At 40.3% G+C, this 27,334-nt stretch overlaps 2 protein-coding genes across 4 annotated transcripts in view; one reads left to right on the forward strand and one right to left on the reverse strand.

Moving 5' to 3' along the window:
* Positions 1 to 27,334, forward strand: part of LOC130290403 (cytochrome P450 2F2-like) — a 167,197-nt gene that overhangs the window by 11,907 nt on the left and 127,956 nt on the right. The window contains exon 3 of one of the 3 annotated variants that reach the window (XM_056537997.1): positions 13,752 to 13,816. The exons of the other annotated variants lie outside the window; for them this stretch is intronic. The gene's annotated coding sequence lies outside the window, so the exon portion shown is untranslated. The remainder of the gene's footprint in view (positions 1 to 13,751; positions 13,817 to 27,334) is intronic. 3 annotated transcript variants of the gene reach the window in all.
* The window catches only part of LOC130290417 (cytochrome P450 2G1-like), a 54,708-nt gene continuing 41,704 nt past the window's right edge, over positions 14,331 to 27,334 (reverse strand). The window contains exons 8-9 of the mRNA XM_056538045.1: positions 25,850 to 25,991; positions 14,331 to 14,560 (exon numbers count right to left, since the gene is read on the reverse strand). Of these exons, the coding sequence (XP_056394020.1) occupies positions 14,376 to 14,560; positions 25,850 to 25,991 (327 nt within the window). The 3' untranslated portion in view covers positions 14,331 to 14,375. The remainder of the gene's footprint in view (positions 14,561 to 25,849; positions 25,992 to 27,334) is intronic.

Consider the following 27,334-nt stretch of genomic DNA (forward strand, 5'->3'; position numbering starts at 1 on the left):
CAGTATCCGTATACACTGCTATATACCACTATATACACCACAGGAGAAATGCTAGCACAGGCTTCCAGTATCTGTATACACTGCTATATACTACTATATACACCGCAAGAGAAATGCTAGCACAGGCTTCCAGTATCCGTATACACTGCTATATACTACTATATACACCGCAGGAGAAATGCTAGCACAGGCTTCCAGTATCCGTATACACTGCTATATACTACTATATACACCGCAGGAGAAATGCTAGCACAGGCTTCCAGTATCCGTATACACTGCTATATACTACTATATACACCGCAGGAGAAATGCTAGCACAGGCTTCCAGTATCCGTATACACTGCTATATACTACTATATACACCGCAGGAGAAATGCTAGCACAGGCTTCCAGTATCCGTAGTTTCAGGTGCTGCACATCTCGTATCTTCACAGCATAGACAATTGCCTTCCGATTACCCCAAAGATAAAAGTCTAAGGGGGTCAGATCAGGAGACATTGGGGGCCATTCAACTGGCCCACGACGACCAATCCACCTGACACCCATAATGTGGTGGTCACCATCTTGCTGGAAAAACTCAGGGAACGTGCAGCTTCAGTGCATAAAGAGGGAAACACATCATCATGTAGCAATTTCACATATCCAGAGGCCTTGAGGTTTCCATTGATGAAGAATGGCCCCACTATCTTTGTACCCCATATACCACACCATACCATCAATGTTTGTGTTCCAACAGTCTTGGAGGGATCTATCCAATGTGGGTTAGTGTCAGACCAATAGCGGTGGTTTTGTTTGTTAACTTCACCATTCACATAAAAGTTTCCTCATCACTGAACAAAATCTTCTGCGTAAACTGAGGGTCCTGTTCCAATTTTTGTTTTGCCCATTCTGCAGCACCTGAAACTACTTCCTTTGGAGCATACAGCAGCTGATAAGTACTGGAAGGGTTAACATTTTTAAATAGAAGTAATTTACAAATCCGTTTGACATTCTGGCAGCAGTTGATTTAAAATAAAAATGCTTTCCAGTGGAGTAACCCTTTAAGGGTGGTTTAACCCCTTAATTACGCAGGACGTAAATGTACGTCCTGGTGAGGTGGTACTTAACGCACCAGGACGTACATTTACGTCCTAAGCATAACCGCGGGCATCGGAGCGATGCCCGTGTCATGCGCGGCTGATCCCGGCTGCTGATCGCAGCCAGGGACCCGCCGGCAATGGCCGACGCCCGCGATCTCGCGGGCGTCCGCCATTAACCCCTCAGGTGCCGGGATCAATACAGATCCCGGCATCTGCGGCAGTTCGCGATTAAAATGAACGATCGGATCGCCCGCAGCGCTGCTGCGGGGATCCGATCATTCATAACGCCGCACGGAGGTCCCCTCTCCTTCCTCCGTTCGGCTCCCGGCATCTCCTGCTCTGGTCTGTGATCGAGCAGACCAGAGCAGAAGATGACCGATAACACTGATCTGTTCTATGTCCTATACATAGAACAGATCAGTATTAGCAATCATGGTATTGCTATGAATAGTCCCCTATGGGGACTATTCAAGTGTAAAAAAAAATTTAAAAAAATGTAAAAGTAAAAGTAAAAAAAAAGTGAAAAATCCCCTCCCCCAATAAAAAGTAAAACGTCCGTTTTTTCCTATTTTACCCCCAAAAAGCGTAAAAAACATTTTTTATAGACATATTTGGTATCGCCGCGTGCGTAAATGTCCGAACTATTAAAATAAAATGTTAATGATCCCGTACGGTGAACGGCGTGAACGAAAAAAAATTTAAAAAGTACAAAATTCCTACTTTTTTAATACATTTTATTAAAAAAAAAATTATAAAAAATGTATTAAAAGTTTTTTATATGCAAATGTGGTATCAAAAAAAAGTACAGATCATGGCGCAAAAAATGAGCCCCCATACCGCCGCTTATACGGAAAAATAAAAAAGTTATAGGTCATCAAAATAAAGGGATTATAAACGTACTAATTTGGTTAAAAAGTTTGTGATTTTTTTTTTAAGCACAACAATAATATAAAAGTATATAATAATGGATATCATTTTAATTGTATTGACCCTCAGAATAAAGAACACATGTCATTTTTACCAGAAATTGTACGGCGTGAAAACAAAACCTTCCAAAATTAGCAAAATTGCGTTTTTCGTTTTAATTTCCCCACAAAAATAGTGTTTTTTGGTTGCGCCATACATTTTATGATATAATGAGTGATTTCATTACAAAGGACAACTGGTCGCGCAAAAAACAAGCCCTCATACTAGTCTGTGGATGAAAATATAAAAGAGTTATGATTTTTAGAAGGCGAGGAGGAAAAAATGAAAACGTAAAAATTAAATTGTCTGAGTCCTTAAGGCCAAAATGGGCTGAGTCCTTAAGGGGTTAATCAACTTATTAAAGTATATCAATGGACCATACAAAAAATATGTAAAAAAAAAACTATTTCAGGTAAAACTCTCTCAAAAGCAAGGGGGCACTCCCTCCGAATGGAGAAAAAGGTTTTAATCCACCTAATGAACTGTGCCACTGCCCCTCCTATGAGCTGACATTGCCTCCTAATGAACTGTGCCAGTGGCCCCCCCCCCCCCCTAATAATCTATGTCACTGCCTCTTTATGGACTGTGTCACTGCCTCCCTAATGATATATGACCCTTCCCCTAATGAGCGGCAGCTATGTCACTGTCCCCTAATGAACTGTGCCACTGCCTCCTTAAAAATCTGTATCACGTCCCCCTAATGAGTTGTGTCACTGTCTCTAATAAACTGTGTCACTGTGACCATTTAATCTTTGTTTACCAACCTGTGACTCTTGAGGACTTGGCCCATTTTGGCAGTAGGAAAGCACGATTGTTTCTTGCATGACCAATTACACTTTGTATACTTTGTAATTGTTATTGGGGGGGGGCAGTTGATAAGAAAAAAACATTTTTGCAACTTTTGGGGGTTTGGTTTTTAAACAGTGTACTTTATGGTTAAAATGACATGTTCTCTTTATTCTGTAGATCAATGCGATTGAAACTATACCCAATTTATATAACTTTTTTTTTTTTTTTTTTACAAAATTAGTAGGCCTAATATTGTTCTTTGCTGACCCCTACCTATAACTTTTTTTTTCATATATGGGGCTGTATGAGAGCTAAATTTTTTTTGCGCCGTGATCAATATTCTTTATCGGTACCATTTTTGTTTTGATGGGAGTTTTTCTTTTTCTGATATTCAGTTAAAAATCTGTGTTTTTTTGTTTTTGGTATTTTTTTTAACGTTCACGCCATTTACCATACAGGATCATAAACCTTAGTTTGGACAATTACACATGCGGCGATACCAAATATATTTTATATATTTTATTTTTAATTTTTTCAGGGAGGGGTGTGTGGAAAAATAAGGGGGATTTTAAACTTAAATGGACACTGTCAGATACACAAACTTTTGATATGTTGTTAAGCATGTATAACCAATAGGTTTTGCAATTACTTTCATTAGAGAATTTTCAGTATTTCATACCAAAAAAGCCAGTCAAACAACTGCCCCCTGCCTGCTTGGACACATACTAGTCCTGCTGTGTCCATGCGTCATCACCTATGTCATGGACACACTTCCTTGATTGACAGCTGTGAGCGCAGGGCTCATACCTGAAGGAAAAATCCTCCCACTGTCAGCTTGTGTCCCGCTACTGTCAGTGAGAACAAGCTGGGAGTTGTAGTTTTGCTAATGCTAGGGGAGATGTGAGCAGACAGCATACTGGGGGAGGGGGCGGAGACCTGCACAGTGAGGCCACGCCCCCTCCCTTTGAGAGGAATTCAGACTAGTGAGCTAAATTAAAAGGGTAATGAAAAAATAAATAAAGGTGCTAGACACATAAAAATAGACGTACATGGTCAGGTTTAGGTACTGAGTGATATATATATATAAAAAAAAAGATTTTTGTTGGATCTGACGAGTACACTTTAACCCCTTAACGATGCAGGACGCTTCTAAAGTGAAAGTGAAAGTGACCCGGCTGCTCAGTCGGGCTGTTCGGGACCGCCGCGGTGAAATCGCGGCGTCCCGAATAGCTTACAGGACACCGGGAGGGCCCTTACCTGCCTCCTCAGTGTCCGATCGGCGAATGACTGCTCCGTGCCTGAGATCCAGGCAGGAGCAGTCAAGCGCCGATAACACTGATCACAGGTGTGTTAATACACGCCTGTGATCAGGATGAGAGATCAGTGTGTGCAGTGTTATAGGTCCCTATGGGACCTATAACACTGCAAAAAAAAAAAGTAAAAAAAAAGTGTTAATAAAGGTCATCTAACCCCTTCCCTAATAAAAGTTTGAACCACCCCCCTTTTCCCATAAAAAAAATAACAGTGTAAAAAAAAATTTAAATAAACATTTGTGGTATCGCCGCATGCGTAAATGTCCGAACTATAAAAATATATCATTAATTAAACCGCACAGTCAATGGCATACGCGCAAAAAAATTCCAAAGTCAAAAAAAGCGCATTTTTGGTCACTTTTTATACCATTAAAAAATGAATAAAAAGTTATCAAAAAGTCCGATCAAAACAAAAATCATACCGATAAAAACTTCAGATCACGGCGCAAAAAATGAGTCCTCATACCGCCCCGTACGTGGAAAAATAAAAAAGTTATAGGGGTCAGAATATGACATTTTTAACGTATAAATTTTCCTGCATGTAGTTATGATTTTTTCCAGAAGTGCGACAAAATCAAACCTATATAAGTATGGTATCATTTTAACCGTATGGACCTACAGAATAATTATAAGGTGTAATTTTTACCGAAATATGCACTGCGTAGAAACGGAAGCCCCCAAAAATTACAAAGTGGCGTTTTTTTCTTCGATTTTGTCGCACAATGATTTTTTTTTCCATTTCCCCATGCATTTTTGGGTAAAATGACTAGTGTCACTGCAAAGTAGAATTGGCGACGCAAAAAATAAGCCATAATATGGATTTTTAGGTGGAAAATTGAAAGGGTTATGATTTTTAAAAGGTAAGGAGGAAAAAACTAAAGTGCAAAAACTGAAAAACCCTGAGTCCTTAAGGGGTTAAAGATATAGGGGAGATTCATCAAAACCTGTGAAGATAATAAGTCCACCAGTTGCCCATTGCAACCAATCAGATCGCTTCTTTTATTTTTCAGAGGCCTTTTCAAAATTGAATGAAGCAATCTTAGTAGTTGCTATGGGCAACTGATCGACTTTTCCTCTGCACGAGTTTAAAAAAATCTTCCCGATAAAGATTGTCTTACTGCCCAAAATATGTGCGACATCTTATAGGGGATCGTTTCCCCTATATTTTTATATCTTGATGTCTGTAAAGCTATGTTCAATGTCCACACAGAAAATCTCTGTGCTGACATTCCCCCGAGAGTGGAGCGCGGGCAGAATATGCAGACGCTAGGACCGCTCCAAAATGCACCATCTCTTAGACGACAATGCATTTCTGTGCAGACTCTGCAGAGGAGGAGGACTATGGAATCAGGATTTCCACTGCAGAAATATCTGCTGCAGAAATTCCGCCGTATGCACAGCGCAGTATAATTGATAACTGATATCAATGGGACTTTGCTGCTGCAGAATCTTTGAGCAGAATTCTAATGCAAAATTCATCACAGAAATTCCATCCTGTGAACAAAGCCTATGGGCGCATTCACACCACCGACTGCAGCCAACCACAGTTTCCAGCCTGGAAACAAGAATTGATGAGCTCCAAAAATGAGTCGATGGAGTCACTAGCTGACTCCATCCAGTTCATTAAAATGAATAGGGTGTGGCGCAGGTCAGGCAGCAGACTCACCCCTAAATCATGATGTGAATGCAGCCTAAGATGTATCTGAATTTGGATTTTTTACTGGATTGCAAATAAAGTGATGTTTTACCCATGTACATGCTAGTTGCAAAATTGCTATTTTTTGGATTTGAGAGAATTGCTGTGCACTACGAGACTCCTAGGTGATGTCAGGGATGGACACGTGCTTGGCATTTCTCAGAGCACAATCAGTACGGTTTTCTTGCCAATAACCATAGCATGATAGTGTACTATGCTTACTCAGTCTTATTTTATGAATTATTGATATTCAGCAGTAAGCTCTACATAAAAGGGAGAACTGTGCTGAAATTGTGCATAAAGGCTTGTCCACAGCACTGACAAACAACGCCAAACTTCTTTCTTAAAACTTAGGCATGGGATACATAGCAATGACAACTGCTGTTTCACGCTATTGCCCTTTGTCAATGCCCTGCCCTTCAAAATACATTCCCCATACAAATACATCACACCCAACATTATTCAGCTAATGCACAGGTGAAAAAGATTTAAACAATGTAACTAACAACAGGCACATCTATATACTGTGCAAACAGTTAAACAGGATAGAAAATAAATCTAGTTATTTGTAGTAGGCACAATGCGATGCTGTATCAAATGAACTCGCTCAAATTGTTTTGGTCTTTAAGACCAAGCGGTCCTAGTGCTCTAGTCACTTGAATCCACTTGGCCTATTTTTTTTGTAATATTGATTTAAAAAATGGTGGTTTTTAAATCCTGTCCCTGCTGGAACACAATTGTTGGACATGTTACAGGCCTGCAAAGTAGATTTCATTAGTGTTATCAGGGGCATTGCTAGGGGGGGCTGAGGGGGCTGTAGTCCTGGGTCTGGTGCCTATAGCCCTAGGTCTCAGGCTGCCCCTTTATTTTTTTATTATTGCCACCTCTGTGGAGGTAGTGGCTTCTGGGAAGTTACGTGCCACATGTGGGTACGTCACATGCTGCCAGACTGACCACTTCAATAAAAAAAAATTTTAAGCTTGCGGGCAACAGATTTAACAGGCACACTGCCACTTTAATTGCAGGTGCAGCGGCTGATTGGAGTAGACATGCCCCGCACGCACATCTGCTCCTAGCCCCTGCCTGCAATTCTGTCACATTGGTGCTTAGTAGGGGAAACGGAGAAGAGGTCTTCTGGGCCTCCTGCACCTAAGCTGTGCTGCATCTGACCCCGCATCTGATGAGGTGGGATGTAAGGGGCCAGGTAAAGGTTTGCATAAGAAATGTGTGTATGTATGATGGATAGATAGATATATGCAACATGTATGTGTGTATGATGCATGTATGTATGATAGATGTGTGCATATGTGACAGAAGTATGTATGTATGTATGACTGATGTGTGTATGTATGATAAATGTAAACATGTTTAATAGATGTATGTATAATAGATCTGTGTATGTTTCATGGATGTATGCATAATAAAAGTATGTATGATAGATAAGTGCATTTATGTATGATAGATATATGTACGTATATGATATGTTTGTAAGTGTGATAGATGTGTGTATGCATGATAGATGTGTGCACATATGTATAATAGATGAGCATTATTGATGAGGGGTCTGGAAAAGGAGACAGACAGAGGTGTCTGGAGTAGGAGACAAACATAGGGGTCAGTAGAAGGAAATAGACAGAGGGGTCTAGAGGAGGAGGACAAAGGAGTCTTGAGGAGGAGGCAGACAGAGGAGTCTGGAGGAGTTGGTGGAAAGAGAGGTCTAAAGGCGGAGGAGGCAGACAGAGGGGTCTGAAAGAGAAGGCAGACAGAGGGTTCTTGATGAGAAGATGGACAGATGTGTCTGGAGAAGGAGATGGACAGAGGGGTCCAGAGGAGGAGGCGGACAGAGGGATCTGGAGAAGGAGGCCGGCAGAGGAGTCTGGAGGAGAAAGTGGACATAGCGATCTGGAAAAGAAGGCAGACAGATGGGTTTGGGGAGGAGATGGACAGAGGAGTCAGGAGAAGGAGATGGACAGAGGCATCAGGAGGAGAAGGCAGTCTAGAGGTGGAGGCAGACAGAGGAGTCTGGAAAAGGAACAAACAGAGGGGTCTGGGGTTGGGGCGAACAGAGGAATCTAGAGGAGGAGGCAGACAAAGGAGTCTAGAGGAGGTGATGGACAGAGGGGTCTGGAGGAGGGGGACTGAGGGGTCTGGAGGAGGAGAACTGAGGTGTCTGGAGGAGAACAGAGGGGTTGAAGGAGGACAGTGCAGGGGTGGAATTCAGCCGAACTGAGAAGAAACAGTGTGTAGCAGTATTATTATTACGGGTACAGTGTGTGACAGGGGGCACAGTTTCTGACAGGGTTATATTTTGGTGGCACAGTGTATGGCAGGGTTATACAGTAACCCCCCGACCTACGATGGCCCCGACATATGATAAAATCGACATACGATGGCCTCTCAGAGGCCATCGCATGTCGATGTCAGCATCGACATACGATGCTTTTATATGTCGGGGCCATCGCATTAAGTGCTATCCGACAGCGCAAAATGCTTAAGCTGCTGTCGGATAGCAGTGTAATGTGCCCCAGCAGGTTCACTTACCTATCCCCGCTGCTCCGGGTCCACTTCGCGATCCTCCGGCATCTTGCGCATCTTCTCCAGGGTCCGGGCCTTGCTTTCCGGCGTCGTTATCACGTCACTACGCACGCCGCGCCGGCGCAGCAGCGTAGTAACGTCACCGGAAAGCAAGACCCGGACCCTGCAGAAGATGCAGAAGACACCGGAGGATCGCGAAGAAGACACCGGAGCAGCGGGACAGCATCGGGAGCCCCTGGAACAGCAGCGGGAGCGGTGAGGACCTGGTGCGGAGCGGCGGGGACAGGTGAGTACAGATGCCTATACTTTACATTGCACGGATCCCTCAACATACGATGGATTCGACAAACGATGGGTCGTTTGGAACGAATTACCATCGTATGTTGAGGGACCACTGTATTCAGATGGAACAGTGTATGAAAAGGTTTTATTAAGGGGGCATGATGTCTCACAGGGTTTTATTCAGGTGGCACAGTTCCTGGCAGGATTACAATGATGATTGTCTTAATACAGAGGATGAGGATCTACCGTCAAATTTAGGAACCAGTGATGTCTGGGTGTCAGACTCTGCAGAGAAGATGAAGCTGGAAGAAGTCCTGGTGTCTGGACAAGATGAAAAAGAAAAGAAAAGAAAAGCAACAACTACAGAGAAGACTTCACTCAGGTCACTGATATCATTGTGTATTCTGTCTGATTATCCCATCAGAACTGTAGTCACTTGTAGATTCTGCAGTTATGATGGATGACAATGTTCCCCAATCTGTGGCTCTTTAGCTGTTACAAAACTACAACTCCCATAATGCCTGGTGCTCAAGGAATGATGGGAGTTGTAGATTTACAACAGTTGGACAGCAACTTAAACTGAGGTGATTGGTCGGGGTCCCAGCACCCTATTTTAAAATACCCGGGCTTATTTTTGGTCCCAGTCTGGCCCTGCCGATGGCCCCTTTGGTGTCTGAACAAATCCCTTCCTTTTCCAGTGTGGTACCTGCTGAAGAGAAGGACCTGTCAGACCAGGTACAATATTTATATGTGACTGTCAGTCATATTATTCCTACTATCACTCCCATCATGCTATACCAGTGCTATATGATCAGTTACAGTAGTATGACTGGTACATATAGTACTAGTATAGCATGATGAAGGTGATAGTAGTAATAATATGACTTACACATATTGCTCTAGTATAGTATAATGGGGTGATAGTAGTAGTCTGCTACTCTCAGCCCCATTATACTATACTAGTGCTATATGTCAGTCAAATTATTATGACTATCACTCCCATCATGCTATACCAGGGCTACACGTGTCAGACATACTACTAAGCAGCAGGTATGATGGCTGCTGGGGCAATACTTTTGATGTCATTAATGCCCCAACAGCCATCATAGCTGCTGACAACCAGTTGCAAGAAGAAGCAGAACAAAGAAGAAGATTGGAGCTCCGACATCATACAATCACATAATGTCAGGCTGCATGACATGCGGAGATCAAAAGAAATCCTGGCCTCCAATTATTTGTGCTGGCTCCTAGATTCAAAACAAATTTGTAAAGCGCTGCAGTGTGTTGTGTAGAGTAGTGGGAGAAAATTAAAGAAGGAGGCTGGTGTGGTTAGGGGCATGTCTGAGGGTGTGGCTAGGGGTGAGTCTGAGGGTGTGGCTAGGGGGTGTGCCTGAGGGTGTGGCTAGGGGCGTGTCTGAGGGTTTGGCTAGGGGTGTGTTTGAGGGTGTGGCTAGGGGCGTGTCTGAGGGTGTGGCTAGGGGCATGTCTGAGGTTATGGCGGAGGTGTGTCTGAGGGTATGGCTAGGGGTGTGTCTGAGGGTGTGGTGGAGGGGTGTGTCTGAGGGTGTGGTTAGGGGTGTCTGAGGGTGTGATGGAGGGGCGTGTCTGAGGGTGTGGTTAGGGGTGTCTCTGAGGGTGTGATGGAGGGGCATGTCTGAGAGTGTGGTTAGGGGCATGGCTGTGCTATTGGCTCTAGCCCCGGGTCTTCTGGAGATCTAGCTTTGGCCCTGAGTGTTACCATCATATTGGTCTCTAAAATCAATTATTAGTGTAGCCCAAACATTGCAAATACTTATCAACCTTACATATTTACGAATACAAACATATAGGGCCTCATGTACTATGTTACCCCTTTTTTTTTTTTTTTTTGCCCCAGTGATTTTTTATTCCACTTTCCCTCACATGCATGTTTTATATGTGTCATGAAACATTGACAGTTTTCATTTATTTAACCTCTGGTTTAACCCCTTAAGGGCACAGCCCATTTTGGTCTTAAAGGGGTACTCCGCCCCTAGATATTTTATCCCCTATGCAAAGGATAGGGGATAAGATGTTTGACCACAGGGGTCCCACCGCTGGGAACCCCAGCGATCTCTCCTGTAGCACCCCAGTGATCTTGTGCATGGAGCAAACTTCGAAGTTCGCTGCGTGTACAAGATGACAGGGGGTGCTGCAGGAGAGATTGCGAGGTTTCCCAGCGGCAGTAGCCCCGCGGTCAAACATCTTATCCCCTATCCTTTAGATAGGGGATAAGATGTCTAGGGGTGGAGTACCCCCCTTTAAGGACAAAGCCAATTTTTATGTTTTTATTTTTTCCTGCTCTCCTTTTAAAATCCATAATTCTTTAATTTTTCCACCTACGGACCCATATGAGGGCTTATTTTTTTGCGAGACCAATTGTACTTTGTAATGATATCTTTCCTTTTACCATAAAATATACCACAAAACCAAGAAAGTATTATTTGCAGATGAAAATGTATAAGAAAAATGCAATTTAGCAATTTTTTGGGAGGTTTGGTTTTTACACAGTCCACTTTATGGTTAAAAGAATACATTATCTTTATTCTGTAGGTCAATGCGATTAAAACAATACCCAATTTATTTAGTTTTTCTATTACTGTACTACTTTCTGCTGCTGGTACAGGCAGTCCAACATTTGTAAGGTTGAAATCCAAAGAGTGTTGGAAAACGTGTAGAGAATTAAATGATACACATTGAAATTAGTTATGCAAGTTAGTTGCCATTTTATTAACTACATTAGTTACCATAGTTAGTTATTATTATATTAATTAGATAGTTACTACATTTAGTTTCCATTATATTATGTAATTCTGTAATGTCCAATTATGTACATCCAAAATTGTAAAAATGCTACAGAATATGTTGTTGTACTATATAAATAAAATCAGCATGAATATAGTATAATAAGCAGGTTTCGGGACGATCATGTTGGCACTGCAATTATAGTGCAATTTTAGGCATAAGAATAGCAAAAGAGAATGTTTCCTAGTCTATGATTATGAGGAGACAGCCAAAGTGAGATTTCCTCATGTAGGCAATGCAGCAATCCTCTGCAGTTTGGCTTTCTTTTCTCCCCCAGGCCTAGCAGATTCATGTCACCTGTACTTTTAGTCTAAATTAAAAAATATTATCCTTCCAGTACTTATTAGCAGCTGTATGCTACAGAGGAAGTGGTTTTCTTTTTCAATTTCTTTTTTGTCTTGTCCGCAGTGCTCTCTGCTGACACCTCTGTCCGTGTCATGAACTGTCCAGAGTAGCATAGGTTTGCTATGAGGATTTTCTTCTGCTCTGGACAATTCCTGATATGGGCATCGGGTGTCAGCAGAGAGCACTGAGGACAAGACAAAAAAAAAAAAATTTAAATAATTTCCTCTGTAGCATACTGCTGCTAAAAAGTACTGGAAGGATAAAGATTTTTTTTAATAGAAGTCATTTACAAATCTGTTTAACTTTCTGGCACCAGTTGATTAAGAAAAAAAAATGTTTTCCACCGGAGTACCCCATTAAAGGAAATCTGTCATCAGAATCACCTGCACTAAACGTGTTACACAGGCTTGTAGTGCGGGTGATCCTGATTAAAACGCTTCTTACCTGGTTTAAAATGGTTCAGCTGTTCTGCAGATATCTATATTTTTAGTTTTCTGTTATTCCCTGGCTTGGGACTCAGTGGGAGGTGTTATCATCTGGGACTCGGCCACACGTCATTCTAGCTGGGCGGAGTGGCCGCCCGGCTCATGAATATTCATGAACTTATCCTCGTGGTCTAACTCCTTTTTCTCGGTCTGGTGGGGAGGGCCGCGCATGCGCCGCGTTCCGTACACCCGGAAGCGGCGTTCTCCCCCCGCGCCGCTTCCGGGTGTACGGAACGCGGTGCATGTGCGGCCCTCCCCACGTGACCTACAAAAAGGAGTTAGACTACGAGGATAAGTTCATGAATATTCATGAGCCGGGCGGCCACTCCACCCAGCTAGAATGACGTGTGGCCGAGTCCCAGATGATGACACCTCCCACTGAGTCCCAAGCCAGGGAATAACAGAAAACTAAAAATATAGATATCTGAAGAAGCGCTGAACCATTTTTAACCAGGTAAGAAGCGTTTTAATCAGGATCACCCGCACTACAAGCCTGTGTAACAGGTTTAGAGCAGGTAATTCTGATGACAGATTTTCTTTAATATATGTAAGTAATATGTATAGTTCTCTGGAACCAAGGGAGCTATAAAAATAAATTATAACAATAATGATTTTTGACAAACAATTACTACACCACAAAAAAAAAAATGGCTAACCTAAATTTTTGATTAAACAGACTGTGCGTAAAAGTGGCACAAAAGCACTATGCTCTGCTTTTTACAACGTGAACTGCCAACAAAGAGGAGTAATTTATGGACCTTTATTTATTTAAAACATACAAAATCTGTGTTTTTAAACAAGCATGTGGCCATAACTTTGACATTAGCTTAGCCTCAAAGGGTTACTCCACTGCTCAACATTTGGAACAAACTGTTCCGAATGCTGGAGCCATCGCTGGGAGCTTGTGACATCATAGCCCCACCCCCTCATTACATCACCCCCCACCCCCTCAATGACAGCCGCCACACCCCTCCCATAGACTTGCATTAAGGGGGCGGGGCATGATGCCATGAGGGGGTGGGGCTATGACACCACGAACTCCTGGCACTGGCTCCAGCATGCGGAACAGTTTGTTCCAAATGTTGAGCAGCGGAGTACCCCTTTAAAACCAGTATAAAAGTACTTGAATACATTCCTAGGTGATCTAGCAGACCTACAGGGCTATAGGGCTCTTGGGCTGTGTCATAACTAAGTTTCATGGTTATTGCTGACTACATATAAACGTATTCACTCAGAACTGAATTTTTTGAAAAGATTTGGCAAACTTTAGTTGAAAACTAGCAAAAAAGTTGAAAAGTAAAAAAAAAAATGTAATTATTCTGCACTCAGTACCCAATAATAATAAACTGAAAACAGAATTTTAGAAATTTTTGTTAATTTATTGAAAAGAAAAAACTAAAATATGACATTGACATCAGTATTCTGACTCTTTGCTCAGTACTTAGCTGGAACACTTTTGGCAGTGATTACAGCCTCCAGTCTTCTTGGGGATGAGGCCACAAGGTTTGTAAATTTATTCTTTTTACAAATCTCAAACCTTCTAGTACTAATCAGCTGCCATGGAGGAAGTTATGTATTCTTTCCAGTAGTAAGACACAATGCCCCCTGCTGCCATCTCTATTCTAACCTTTTTAGCTAAAAAATCTCATCTCCAGGCGTTCGCTCCATTGATGATGACAAGAGGAAAAGGAAAGAAATTGGCACATCTAAAGCTCACTTCTAAGCTCACAAAAAGAAGAACCTTAGTCTTTCTGGCACCTAAAACCATTTCTACACACTTCTCTAATAATTGGACCCTAGCTTCATAGTGAAGACAACAATTCCCTTCAACATGTGTTGAATTTTTGAAAAATTTAAACCAGATATCATTACATTCTATCCATGTTACATTGGATATGATACATTGGGAAATCTGTCACTTTATTTAACTTATTTGTGTTTTTATTTATTTGTTTATTTATTTATGTATTTATTTATTTATTCCTTTATTTTACCCTGAGGATCACATAGTTGAAGCTTGTTAAAGCATTTGAAATAACACTGCATATCACCATATCCGAAATTAAATGCGGGGAATGAATGACATCCGATAATTTTTGGGAATATTTGCAAACCCAGCCATTAGGGGTTTGATGTCTTCCTCTGTGACTTGCTTCTCAGGAGATAGCCTGAAGTTCTGTAATATGGTTGTTAAGAAAATGAACAGCTCCATCTTGGCCAGACCTTCTCCGAGACAAATCCGCTTCCCTAATGTAGGAAAAAAAAACATATTATTAGCTTTAAATTATTAAGTAGCTTGCAGTCCCCCAACAATGGCATATACTGCCTCCATTTGCACCAAAAAATACCTAGCATGTATTTCTTCATCATGGACCTTGTTACAGTTATCTAACTAGCTTTTAGACAAATATAAATATGAATAAACTAAGGACCAAACTTTTGCATAACAAAAATAATGTATTGTTTTACTTAAAGGAGTACTCCGGCGTGAACTTTTCCCATTTTATCCCGTCCGGGCTGCAAAATAAAAGAAAACACACTGTCTCTTACACTCCGGTACAGGTGTTCGGTCCCCGGGCTGTATTCTTCTTACTTCCTGTTAGCCCGTAGTGTTGCTTGCGAATATTCGCGATGCGAATTTTATTCGCGAATATCGCATATTCGCGAATATAGCACTATATATTCGTAATTATGAATTTTTTTTTTTTTTTCACAGTACACATCACAGTGATCATCCCTCTCTGCTTCCAGCTTGTGTGGTGTAAAGAAGGGTCTAATACTACTGAGTGAGACTGGCGTGCTAATTTTCGCATATGCAAATTTTCGCATATGCAAATTTTTGCACATGCGAAAATAAAAAGTGAATATTACGAATATGCAAATTTAGTTAATATATGACAAATATTCGTCCATATATTCGTGAAATATCGCAAATTCGAATATGGCCTATGCCGCTCAACACTATTAGCCCGACACGTCACACGGAGCTTCAGCCTATCACCGGTAGTGTTGAGCGGCATAGGCCATATTCGAATTTGCGATATTTCGCGAATATATAGAAGAATATTCGTCATATATTCGCTAAATTCGCATATTCGTAATATTCGCGCTTATTTTTGCATATGCGAATATTCGCGAAAATTAGCATATGCGGAAATTATCATAAGCGAAAATTCGCATATGCGAGAATTTGTACGCCAGTCTCGCACAGTAGTATTAGAGTCTTCTTTACACCACACAAGCTGGATGCAGAGAGGGATGATCACTGTGATGTGTACTGTGAAAAAAAAAATGAAAAAAAAAACAATGAATATTCGTAATTGCGAAAATATAGTGCTATATTCACGAATAAAATTTGCATTGCGAATATTCGCGAGTAACACTAATCACCGGCCGCAGTGATGTCCCGCCTAGGCTGGTGATAGGGTGAAGCTCCGTGTGATGTGTCGGGCTAACAGGAAGTAAGAAGAATACAGCCCGGGGACCGAACACCTGTACCGGAGCTCTGGGGGCTCGTTGGCAGGTAAGAGAAAGTTTGTTTTCTTTTATTTTGCAGCCTGGATGGAATAAAATGAGTAAATTGCGCTCCAGACTACTCGTTTAAAGGAACACTTTGGACCAAACTGCATTATATCAAGAACAAGATTTTTTAAGAAAAATGAAATTAAATAAATACAGGCGCAGATAAAATAGAACTTTTTATTATAACTTTTTATTATTTTAAAAAGGTGGAAGAAACGGTAAAGTGCATATGCGGATAACGGCCAATAAAACTGTCTTGAGTTCTCCTGGCAATCTGTCCAATAGAAACTGTAATGAAAAGCAGTGCCCAATAATATAATGTAATGTACTATTCAGTATTGTTAATGTCACACAGGAGGATAATTACCTACATGTTTTAGCAGCTTGTATAAATGTGTATAGAGACAATACAGAAATGTAGGTGCACTACTGTGGTAGATGTATACAATGACATTGGCTAATCCCTCAACACTGATGTTAAAATGGAGACATTCGCCAGTGTATCCTTATATTAAGAACACACCAACGCCAAGGTTTCTCAGATGGCACGGGACCTAACACTAACCTACCTGTGCGTGAAAAGCAAAAACCAGGGGCCAGTGGGCAATTACAGCAGCACTAGGCCGACATGCAGCCTACTCCCAGTTCCCTTCAGCGTGACTGAGCACACATACAATGGAAGGGGGGGAGAGAGGCTACAAGCCCCACCCAAGTTGGCTGATATAGGTGCATGGCCTCACAGGTGCAACCCTAATGCTGCCTGGAAAATTTTCAAGGCGCATTAACATATGGAGTTTACACACCTCCAAGTATAAATTTTTAAACAACAACAAAAAATGTGGTCTCCAATGGCTGGAGGTGCTCAACCCCAAATGCGGTTGTGCATATATACTGGGGGAGCAGATCCTGCCCTTGTAGTCCGTTGCTAGGGGCGATCCACAGCATAAAAATGCATACAATGGAGGATGCCTGCAGCGGACTACAAGTGCCACAATAGAATCCTACACCAGATAAACGGTGTGGATGTGTAACAATTAGAATACATTGTATACATCTACCACAGTAGTGCACCTACATTTCTGTATTGTATTATTCTAATTGTTACACATCCACACCGTTTATCTGGTGTAGGATTCTATTGTGGCACTTGTAGTCCGCTGCAGGCATCCTCCATTGTATGCATATTTATGCTGGGGATCGCCCTTAGCAACGGACTACAAGGGCAGGATCTGCTCCCCCAGTATAAATGCACAACTGGATTTGGGGTTGAGCACCTCCAGCCATTTGAGACCACGTTTTTTGTTGTTGTTTAAATGTGTATAGATGTAAAGAGGAACTCTTGGACATAAAGTGCAAAACGTGCTTTGTAATTGTATCGAGGTCTGTAAAATTAACATATATTAATGTAATATTATAAATAAAGCTGAAAAAAAGATAAATTATTAAAAAATTATTAAAAAACGTGGAGCTCACACTAAGGAACACAAGATTAACTGATGTCCTTCACTCAAAGGATAGGGAGAAAAGTTAAAAAATGTAAAAAGATCAGTCCTCAGTGTTCCACTCACGAATGAGTGTGTAATGGACATCTGGTTACTGTTTTATATATTCTCTGAAGCGAGCCTATATACCGCATGGGCCCTGCGGCAGGCAGACTTCTAGAGATTTTTTAGAATTGTGTAATAAATATTACTAATTTTGTACACTAACTGGCTTTACAAAAATTAATTATCACCAGATATCCATTACACACTCATTCGTGAGTGGAACACTGAGGACTGATCTTTTTACATTTTTTAAAGCTGAAAAAAAGCAGACCCTATATATGACTTAGTTCTTTCTTCAGCCAAGGAAATAAGTTGCGTCGTGCTGATGGAGTTTTCATACATGAGGTAGGACAAACGTTGTTTTCAATAATTTATGCTTATAGTATTTTCATCCTCTTATGTATCTATAGATAAACAGACTGTGATAGTTAGAACAAGGTATAGTGAGTATATTTCACCTGTCTAGCCGCATACATTAACGATACCTGTATTTGTGGAAGTCCCTGTGTGTTCCGTAATCCTATAAACTTACTGCAATCCTCTTCAACGCAGGTAAGGTACGTGTATGAGGAGAGCTGCTTGTGGGAGCGGACGGGTAGTGCCCCGGTCAGTGACGTCTCTACCGTACCGGACTCCCGCTGTAATCTGAGATGGTCAGCTGTTTGCCGCTAGTGATGTCACTACGGTGCGGGAGAAAGTCCACAATACCTCCAACGTGTTTCAAAGATGTTCCGGTCTCCTTCGTCTGGGATAGATCTGTATTGGTTGCCTCTGCTATTTGTACACCGAGCTGTCATCTTGAGCGTCACCACTGCCTCCTCTTCTGCATGAGTTAGTGAGGATATTGATTTGTGGTTTGCTATATTTTTCCATTGTGTTTAATGTTACTTTTCCTCGTATTTGTTCTCTTTTTATATTTCCTTATGTATTTTCTGAGTTTATCCTTTTAGTAAATATTTATTACTTGTCCAGAAAACCAAAGATTTCGAATTCCGTATTCAAACCATATGGTGCCCCTGTGTTTAATTCAAAGCTTCCATTCTTAACATCTGCACTATGTAAAGTCCTCTCCACCAATGGGGTGTAATTTGTTCCAGACAGCAAAAAATGTATCCTTTTTCTAGTTGAATTATGATTCTCCTTGTAGTGTATAGACAAAGGGTGTCCCTCAAAACCTCCTTTTATATTGTACAGGTGTTAAGATATTCTTTGGTAGAAAAGTCTTTTAGTGCATCCTATGTACCATTTGTGACAGGGACATTTGATGCCATAGATGACTCCCATTGTTTTACAGTGAATATGGCTGGTTATCCTCCTTGTTATATCTCCATTTTAAATAGAAAAAATGTTTTATTTTCCATATTACTACAGGGTTTACATTTCCGGCAAGGAAAAAAGCCTTTGGAATGTTGTAACAGGGGAGGAATAGATGTTGTGAATGTTTTTTCCTTTTTCTTATTATTATTTTTCACTGTAGGTGTCACCATATTACCCAAATTGGGTTCTTTTTTGAAAATAAACGAGGGTTTATCTGGCAGTTTCTCCCCTATCACTCGATAATTTTTCAAAATGTCCCAATGTCTTTGTATAATACGTTTTATTTAGTAGCTCTGGTTAGAAGATGTCGTAATAAATGGAACATGCACATTTTCATCATTATTATCACATTTATCTGTATTTAAATTTTTTTTTTAATAGTGTATTCCTATCGATTCCACTTCCTTATTTGTTTTTTCTAACTGATCTTTTTCATACCCACTGTTTATGATTTTTTTTTTTTTAAAGTTGCCTTTTGTTGATATTCTTTTCTTTCTGTACAGTTGCGGCGCAACCTTATGAACTGGCTCCCTGGAATATTTTCTAGCCAGGCTAGTAAGTGACAGCTGCTTTTTTGAATGATGCTATTAGAGTCCGTGGGTTTGTGGAAAGTATTAATTTTTATTTTGTTCTCTTCAATGTAAATGTTCAAATCTAAAAAATGGATGTTCATAAAAGTATAGGTGGGCGAGAATTCGAAGTAAAAATCATTTTCATTAACATCCATTAAAAACTGTTTTAAAAGTTCTTCTTCGCCTCACCAAACGAATACCACATAATCTATGAATGTTTTCCAAGGACCAAATTCACTCCCAGCTCGCCCAAAGGGAATATAGCAGTGTCTTTCCAATGTCCCCCATACAGATTAGAATAGCTGGGTGCGAATTTGGTCCCCATCACAGTCCCCCAGTTCTGTTTGTAAAATTCTTGGTACATAAAATAGTTGTGTTTTATGTACAACCAGGAATTTTACGTACAGTACTGGGGGACTGCGATGGGGACCAAATTCGCACCCAGCTATTCTAATCTGTATATGGGACATTGGGAAGACACTGCCATATTCACTGGGGGGCAAGCTAGGTGCGAATTTGGTCCTTGGAAAAGATTCATAGACAATGTGGTATTCATTTGGCAAGGCGGAGAGGAACTTTTAAAATAGTTTTTAATTGATGTTAATAAAAATCATTTTTACTCAGAATTCTTGGCCACCTATAGTTTTACGAACATCGATTTTTTTTAGATTTAAACATTTACATTGAAGAGAACAAAATAAAAAATAAAACTTTCCACAAACCCACGGAATCTAACAGCTTCGTTCAAAAAAACAGCTGTCACTTACCACCCTGGCTAGAAAATATACCACAAAACCAGTTCATCAGATTGCACCTTAACCGTACAGAATAGAAGAATATCAACAAGAGGCACCTTTTTTTTTTTTTTTTAAAGAAATTCATAAAAAGGGGGTATGAAGAAGATCAGTTGGAAAAACAAGTAAGGAAGTGGAGTCGGTAGATAATAATACACTATTAAAAAACAAAAATAAAATACAGATAAATGTGATAATAAAGACGAAAAAGTTATTACGACATATTCTAACCAGAGCACAGGGGCACCATATGGTTTGAATACTGAATTCAAAATCTTTGGTTTTCTGGACGAGTAATAAATATTTATTGAAAGGATAAACTCAGAAAATACATAAGGAAACAAAAAAAAGAGAACAGATACAAGGAAAAGTGACATTAAACGCAATAGAAAAATATAGCAAACAACAAATCAATATCCTCACTGACTCATGCAGGAGAGGAGGAAGTAGTGACGCTCAAGCCGGGTGTACAAATAGCGGAGGTAACCAATACTGATCTATCCCAGACGAAGGAGACTGGAACGTCTTTGAAACGTGTTGGAGGTATTGTGGACTTTCTAACACACCGTAGTGACGTCACTAGTGGCGAACAGCTGACCATCTCAGATTCTGGCGGGAGTACGGTACGGTAGAGACGTCACCGACCGGGGCAGTACACGGGGTACGTGTAAGCAGCTCTCATCATACACGTACCTTACCTGCATTGAAGAGGATTGCAATAAGTTTATAGGATTATGGAACACACACGGTCTTCCACAAATACAGGTATCGCTAATGTATGAGGCTAGACAATTGAAAAATACTCACTATACCTTGTTCTAACTATCGCAGTCTGTTTATATATAGATACATTAAAGGATGAAATTACTATAAGCATAAATGATTGAAAGCGTTTGTCCTACCTTATGTATGAAAACTCCATCAGCATAACGAACCTTATTTCCTTGACTGAAGAAAGAACTGTAGGGTGAGACTAAGTCACATATAGGGTCTGCTTTTTCAGCTTTATTTATAATATTAAATTAATATATATTAATTTTACAGACCTCGATACAATTACAAAGCACGCTTTGCACTTTATATCCAAGAGTTCCTCTTTACATCTATACACATTTATACAAGCTTCTAAAACATGTAGGTAATTATCCTGTGATTTCAACAATACTGAATAGCACATTACATTATATTATTGGGCACTGCTTTTCATTACAGTTTCTATTGGACAGATTGCAAGGAGAACTCAAGACACTGATAGTAACATAAAGAGGGAAACACATCATCGTGTAGGCCACTGGATTTGCGAAATTTCTGCATGATGATGTGTTTCCCTCTTTATGCACTTAAGCTGGTACGTTCCCTGAGTTTTTCCAGCAAGATGGTGCACCATCACATTATGGGTGTCAGGTTCGAGCATTCCTAGATGAACAGTTTCCTGAAAAGTGGATTGGTTGTCGTGGGCCAGTTAAATGGCACCCAAGGTCTCCCGATCTGACCCCCTAAGACTTTTATCTTTGGGGTCATCTGAAGGCAATTGTCTATGCTGTGAAGATACGAGATGTGCAGCACCTGAAACTACGTATACTGGAAGCCTGTGCTAGCATTTCTCCTGCGGTGTATATAGTAGTATATAGCAGTATATACAGATACTGGAAGCCTGTGCTAGCATTTCTCCTGCGGTGTTGCTATCAGTGTGTGAAGAGTGGGAGAAGAGGGTTGCATTGACAATCCAACCCAATGGGCAGCACATTGAATACATTTGATAAGTGGTCAGAAACTTGTAAATAACTCATGAAAGAATAAAGATATGTTAAAACCAAGCACATCATTGTTTTTCTTGTGAAATTCCCAATAAGTTTGATGTGTCACATGACCCTCTTCCTATTGAAAAAACAAAAGTTGGATTCAAAATGTCCGACATTGAAATGGCCGTCATTGTCACCACCCATCTTGAAAAGTTTCCCCCCTCACATATACTAATGTGCCACAAACAGGAAGTTAATATCACCAACCATTCCCATTTTGTTAAGCTGTACCCATATAAATGGCCCACCCTGTACTTTATTACTACTAAGCAGTATGCACTACTTTATGCTCTTTTTTTACTCAAATCATTTTATTTTTTATTTTTGCTGTCATGAATCGTCATCAAAGGGATGTACACCACCCCATAAACAAACAGGTTGATGCATAACTAAGCTGTGTCCTTTCTTTGACAGACAACATGAGCCCAGACCATGGACTCCTGGGTCCCCAGATTGGACCATTGGCCAGAACTTTCCCAGTTTCCTATGGGTGTTCTAACTTGTCCATCCTCCAGTGTAACATCATAGAGAGTGTTCAGCACAGCAGGCGGCAGCTATGGTGCTGTAATAACTCAATTATGAATGATGAAATATAAAAAATAATTAATTATGAAAAATGTAAAATTTAGAAAATTATCACAATTTAACAAAATTATGACCTGGTGAATTGTAGACAAACCTAATCAATACAATTCATATCTGAGTCCGACTATTTCCTCAGATATCAATTTTTTTTTTTTTGTGATGGGATGACATTAACGCTAAGGATGTTGTTTTGCAATATACAATAATACACAGGTATTATAAAAGTATGCAGATTTATTGGTTATAATGTTGTAAACATAAGTGAGTATTAAAGGGGTTGTGAGCTGCCCTGACTTTCGGAGCTCCGCTCACAGCATCTGGAAGTTCATTACTCCAAACGCTGTGTGCGGTCTTCCGTCTTCGCAGCCGCCAGGCGTGACATCACGCCTGGCCCCTCGCAATGTCTCGCCCACCCCCTCGTGATGTCTCGCCCGCCCCCTCAACGAAAGTCTATGGTAAAGGGGAGCGACTGCTTTCACGCCCCCTTCCCATAGACATTGGTAGAGGGGGCGGGCGTGATGTCAGGCGAAACGTCACGAGAGGGCAGGCGAGGCGGCCGCGAACACGGAAGCCCGCACACAGCGTTCGGAGCAATGAAGTTCCGGACGCTGTGTGCGGAGCTCCGAAAATTAGGGCAGCGCACAACCCCTTTAAACTCAATGATATATGCAAATGAATATCAATTATATATATTAGTAAGCATTACAAGCTTGTTAATTGACTATGTATAGTAGAACAATACATGTGAGTAGTGAGCAACTTTGTTAGGATACAACATGAGCTACAAGGTTAGGATATCAAATAAGAAAAGGTTATACACCACTCTGTCGAGAGGAAACCTCATGATATCAAGATGGGCAGTATCTAATAATAGACATATCAATATGGAATGCTAAATACACTCTGCCCCTTCTAACCCACTACACATCCCATGACTCCATGAATGGGCAAATCTATCTAAGGATGTAAACATGGAAGAAATTTGATATACTTCCACCCAATTCTGGATTTTATTGCAAGACTGGAGGCTCATATTATGCAATTCTTTCTTTACTGAAAATATCCAGCAGCAAAACAGTTAACAATAAGAAAAGGTGAAAAATTTTTAAAGGTGCAGACAAACATGCTATGCATAATACTTAGCCAATTAACAGTATGCAAGGTTATATAAGTCATTTGTGTCAACAGTTATCCCTCTTTCTTTGCTGCTCATGGAAAGATAAGTCACAGTATTGCTGTTCTCTATTTTCCATTCTAGTATTACTTGGGTATATTCCATATTACTTTTAGTCTATCTATGATTTATTTTCTATTCAAACGTATGTACAATTTCAATGGCGTCACCAACTTTGGCAATTTACTTGCCTTTTTTTCAGCCTCTCATCTGCTTCTTGGTGTTTCACCAAATTGTTAAAGCCAGTGATGGCCGCTCTACGGTCACGGGGTGTTCGTATAATAATATATCTAGACGATATCCTCATTATGGCTCAGTCTCTCTCTTTGATTCGACTTCACACTCAGTGGACCTTATCCCTGCTTACAGACTTAGGTTTTCTCATAGATTTGGAGAAATCCACCCTCACTCCTTCCAAGAAATTGGAATTTTTGGAATGTTTGGGTTTCGTTCTGAATACCGCCATTCTAAGTCTCCCCTCCAAGAAAATCTCTTTGATTCGAAAAGAAATTCACTCCTCAACAAGGACTTAATATCTCTACACTCAATTGCCCGGATCATAGCCCTTTTCTTGGCTTCTAGCCAAGCCATTTTTCCTGCCCCTCTCCATCACAGGGTACTTCAACGGTTAAAAATCCAAAACTTGCCAAAAGGCTTAGATTAATCAGAAGAAGTCAATTTTTTCCCAGAAGCCAAAGAAGAACTACTTTGGTGGCTCCAACACATTCAGTCTTGGAATGGGAAGATGATTTTGAACTCCAAACCAGATCTCTGTATAGAAAAGGACACGAGTCTTGCCGGATGGGGAGCTCGCTGTGGGCACCTCTTCACAGGAGGGAAATGGTCTCCTTTGGAATCCCATCTACATATTATTTGTCTGGAGCTTTTAGCAGGCTTTGTTGTTGCATTGTTGCATACTTCTCCGTATGGACAATGTTTCCGCTGTTCAATATATCAATTGTTCGGGCAGAACTAAATCAAAAACTCTAGCCAACATAGCCAAAGACATTTGGCATTTATTTCTGGACAAAAACATCATCTTGAAAGCAGAATATTTACCAAGCGTTTCCAACTCGGTGGCAGATTGGAAATCTGTCACTTTATTTAACTTACAGTATTTTTTTATTTTTTTATTTGTGTATTTATTTATTCCTTTATCTTATTTATTTTACTCTAAAGATCACATAGCAGAAGCTTGTTAAAGCATTTGAAGTAACACTTCATATCACCATATCCAAAATTAAATGCGGGGGATTAATAACATCCGATAATTTATGGGAATATTTGCAAACCCAGCCATTAGGGATTTGATGTCTTCTTATGTGACTTGCTTCTCAGGAGATAGCCTGAAGTTCTGTAATATGGTTGTTAAGAAAATTAACCTCGTACAACCCCTTTAACAATGCTATTGTGTAAAACATTGTCATTATCTTGAATAGAGATGAATGATCTTTCAGAAAGTTTGGCTCTCCGGGCTCGCCGAACTTTCTGAAAGTATTTGATTCACATTATACCTTTTTAACATGCCTTTTTAAACCAAAAAGTCATGCTAAAAATGCACAATGTGAACAGACCCATACTTGCCGCACCTTGTTCCAGGCTGTGAGCTTCTTCTTGTGTAGCTCTGCCTCTAGTGATGTCATCACTGTAGGCGGGGCTACACAAGAAGAGGCCCAGACCAACAAGGAGGTGGTAAGTGGACGTCTATGCACTGTACATACATATAGATGGCTGTATAATGTATACATTCCCCCACCACCCCCAATGAGTTAATTAATGCTCAGCAGCGCTAATTAACCTTTTCCTTGCTAGGCTGAGCAGTACTCGCAGCTGTCAGCTGTGAGCACAGCTTAGCCCATACATTGCCAGTTTGGCTGAGCCGAACCTGGCAATGTTCAAAAGTTCTGTGAGCCGCGATTCCAAACAACCCCCCTACACCCGGTCTCGTTCAAGTGTAATCCTGAAGAATGGCATGCAATGAATGGTATGGGAATGCATAATAACTCAAATAATTGAAATCATGTAATAGCTGTATTAGTTCTGCAATATATATATATATATATATATATATATATATATATATATATATATATATATAATTTTTATTTATTTGCTTATTTATTTATTTATTCTTTTTATGTACTGGGAATACACTGTTAGCAGTAAATTTGTTAGAAACAATCCCATTATTCAATAGTTTTTATCAATTTTAACTAATAATACCTGCAGAAAATGGCATGTAGACGTCATTCTTCTTAAAACATCCTTTGTTGTCTAAGAAATTGTTAGGATCAAACTTGCTGGGGCAGACAAGCTTTGTGGGGTCTTGATGTACAGTGCACAACAATGGATAGACATCTGTGCCCTAGGTACGTGGAGGATGAAAATTACTTTCATAGTGAAATAAATGCTACATATCATTAACAGTCAGATCAGGGTAGGCAATGGGTCTCCTTGGACACAAGTTGGGTAATGTATAGTTGATAAACCCACTCCTCCAACTGTATAAGGACATGTAAATATTCTCATATTTTACACTATGTTCACACATCGTTTTTTTAACCTAATTTTGAGCTGTACGTGGCCAAAAAAAATTCATTTTTTTTAGCCAGTTACTGCTAAAAGATTGATTGATTTTACTGTGTGTGAACATAGTCTTAGACTGAGTTTATACACAGTATTTTGGTCAGTATTTTCAGCTAAATCCAGGAGTGAAACTGACATAGAGAAAAATTATAAAGGAAGATTTGCTGCTTTTTCTGTGCTTTAAACCAATTCCTGAGTTTCCTAAATACTATGTGTGAACCCAGACTAAAAGGGGAACTCCAGTGGAAAACAAGGGGGAAACACATGTTTTCAAATCAGCCAGTGCAAGAATGTTAAAAAATATTGGTAAATTACTTCTATTTAATAATCGGAAGCCTTCCAGTACTTACCAGCTGCTGTATGCTACAGAGAAAATCTTTTGTTCTTTCCAGTCTGACCACAGTGCTCTCTGCTGACACCTCTGTCTGTGTCAGAAACTGTCCAGAGTAGAAGCAAATCCCCATAGAAAACCTCTCCTGCTCTTGACAGTTCCTGATGCATACAGAGGTGTCAGCAGAGAGCACTGTTGTCAGACTGGAAAGAACTAAACAAATGTCTCTGTAGTTTATCTGAACTATACAGCAGCTGATAAGTACTGGAAGGGTTATTAAATAGAAGTCAATTACAAATTTGTATAACTTTCTGGCACCAGTTGATTTGAAAACATTTTTTTTCCCCCGGAGTTCCCCTTAAAGGGTTACACAACAGGATGAGTATATTCAACATTGTATGGAGCAAGTGTGGGACACGAGCCCACTCCATAGCTGCTTTTGGATCACTCTGTATTGACTATGTTAACTGCTTAGATGCCACATCACTTAAAAAGCAGCATTAAAATGGTAATGCTACACGTCGTTGGTTGTAAAGTGGATGGATTGCCACCCCCCAATAAGATTGCACCAAAACAATCCATTGTTATGGCAGTCAGAGGCCATAGGCAGCCTGTACTAGCAGAACACTTTGATGAATTGCAAAACCAATGCCTTGAATTGATTAATCAATTAAATGATTGCTTATAGATGTCCTCTAGGGGACTTCAACAGTTCTAAAAAAAAAAAGTAACCCCAATAAAATTTCAAATCATGAATTTTTTCTATTTTTTAAATAAAAAAAAGTAAAAAA

This window comes from Hyla sarda, chromosome 9 (genome assembly GCF_029499605.1).
Source record: "Hyla sarda isolate aHylSar1 chromosome 9, aHylSar1.hap1, whole genome shotgun sequence".
Classification (NCBI taxonomy): Eukaryota; Metazoa; Chordata; class Amphibia; order Anura; family Hylidae; genus Hyla; species Hyla sarda.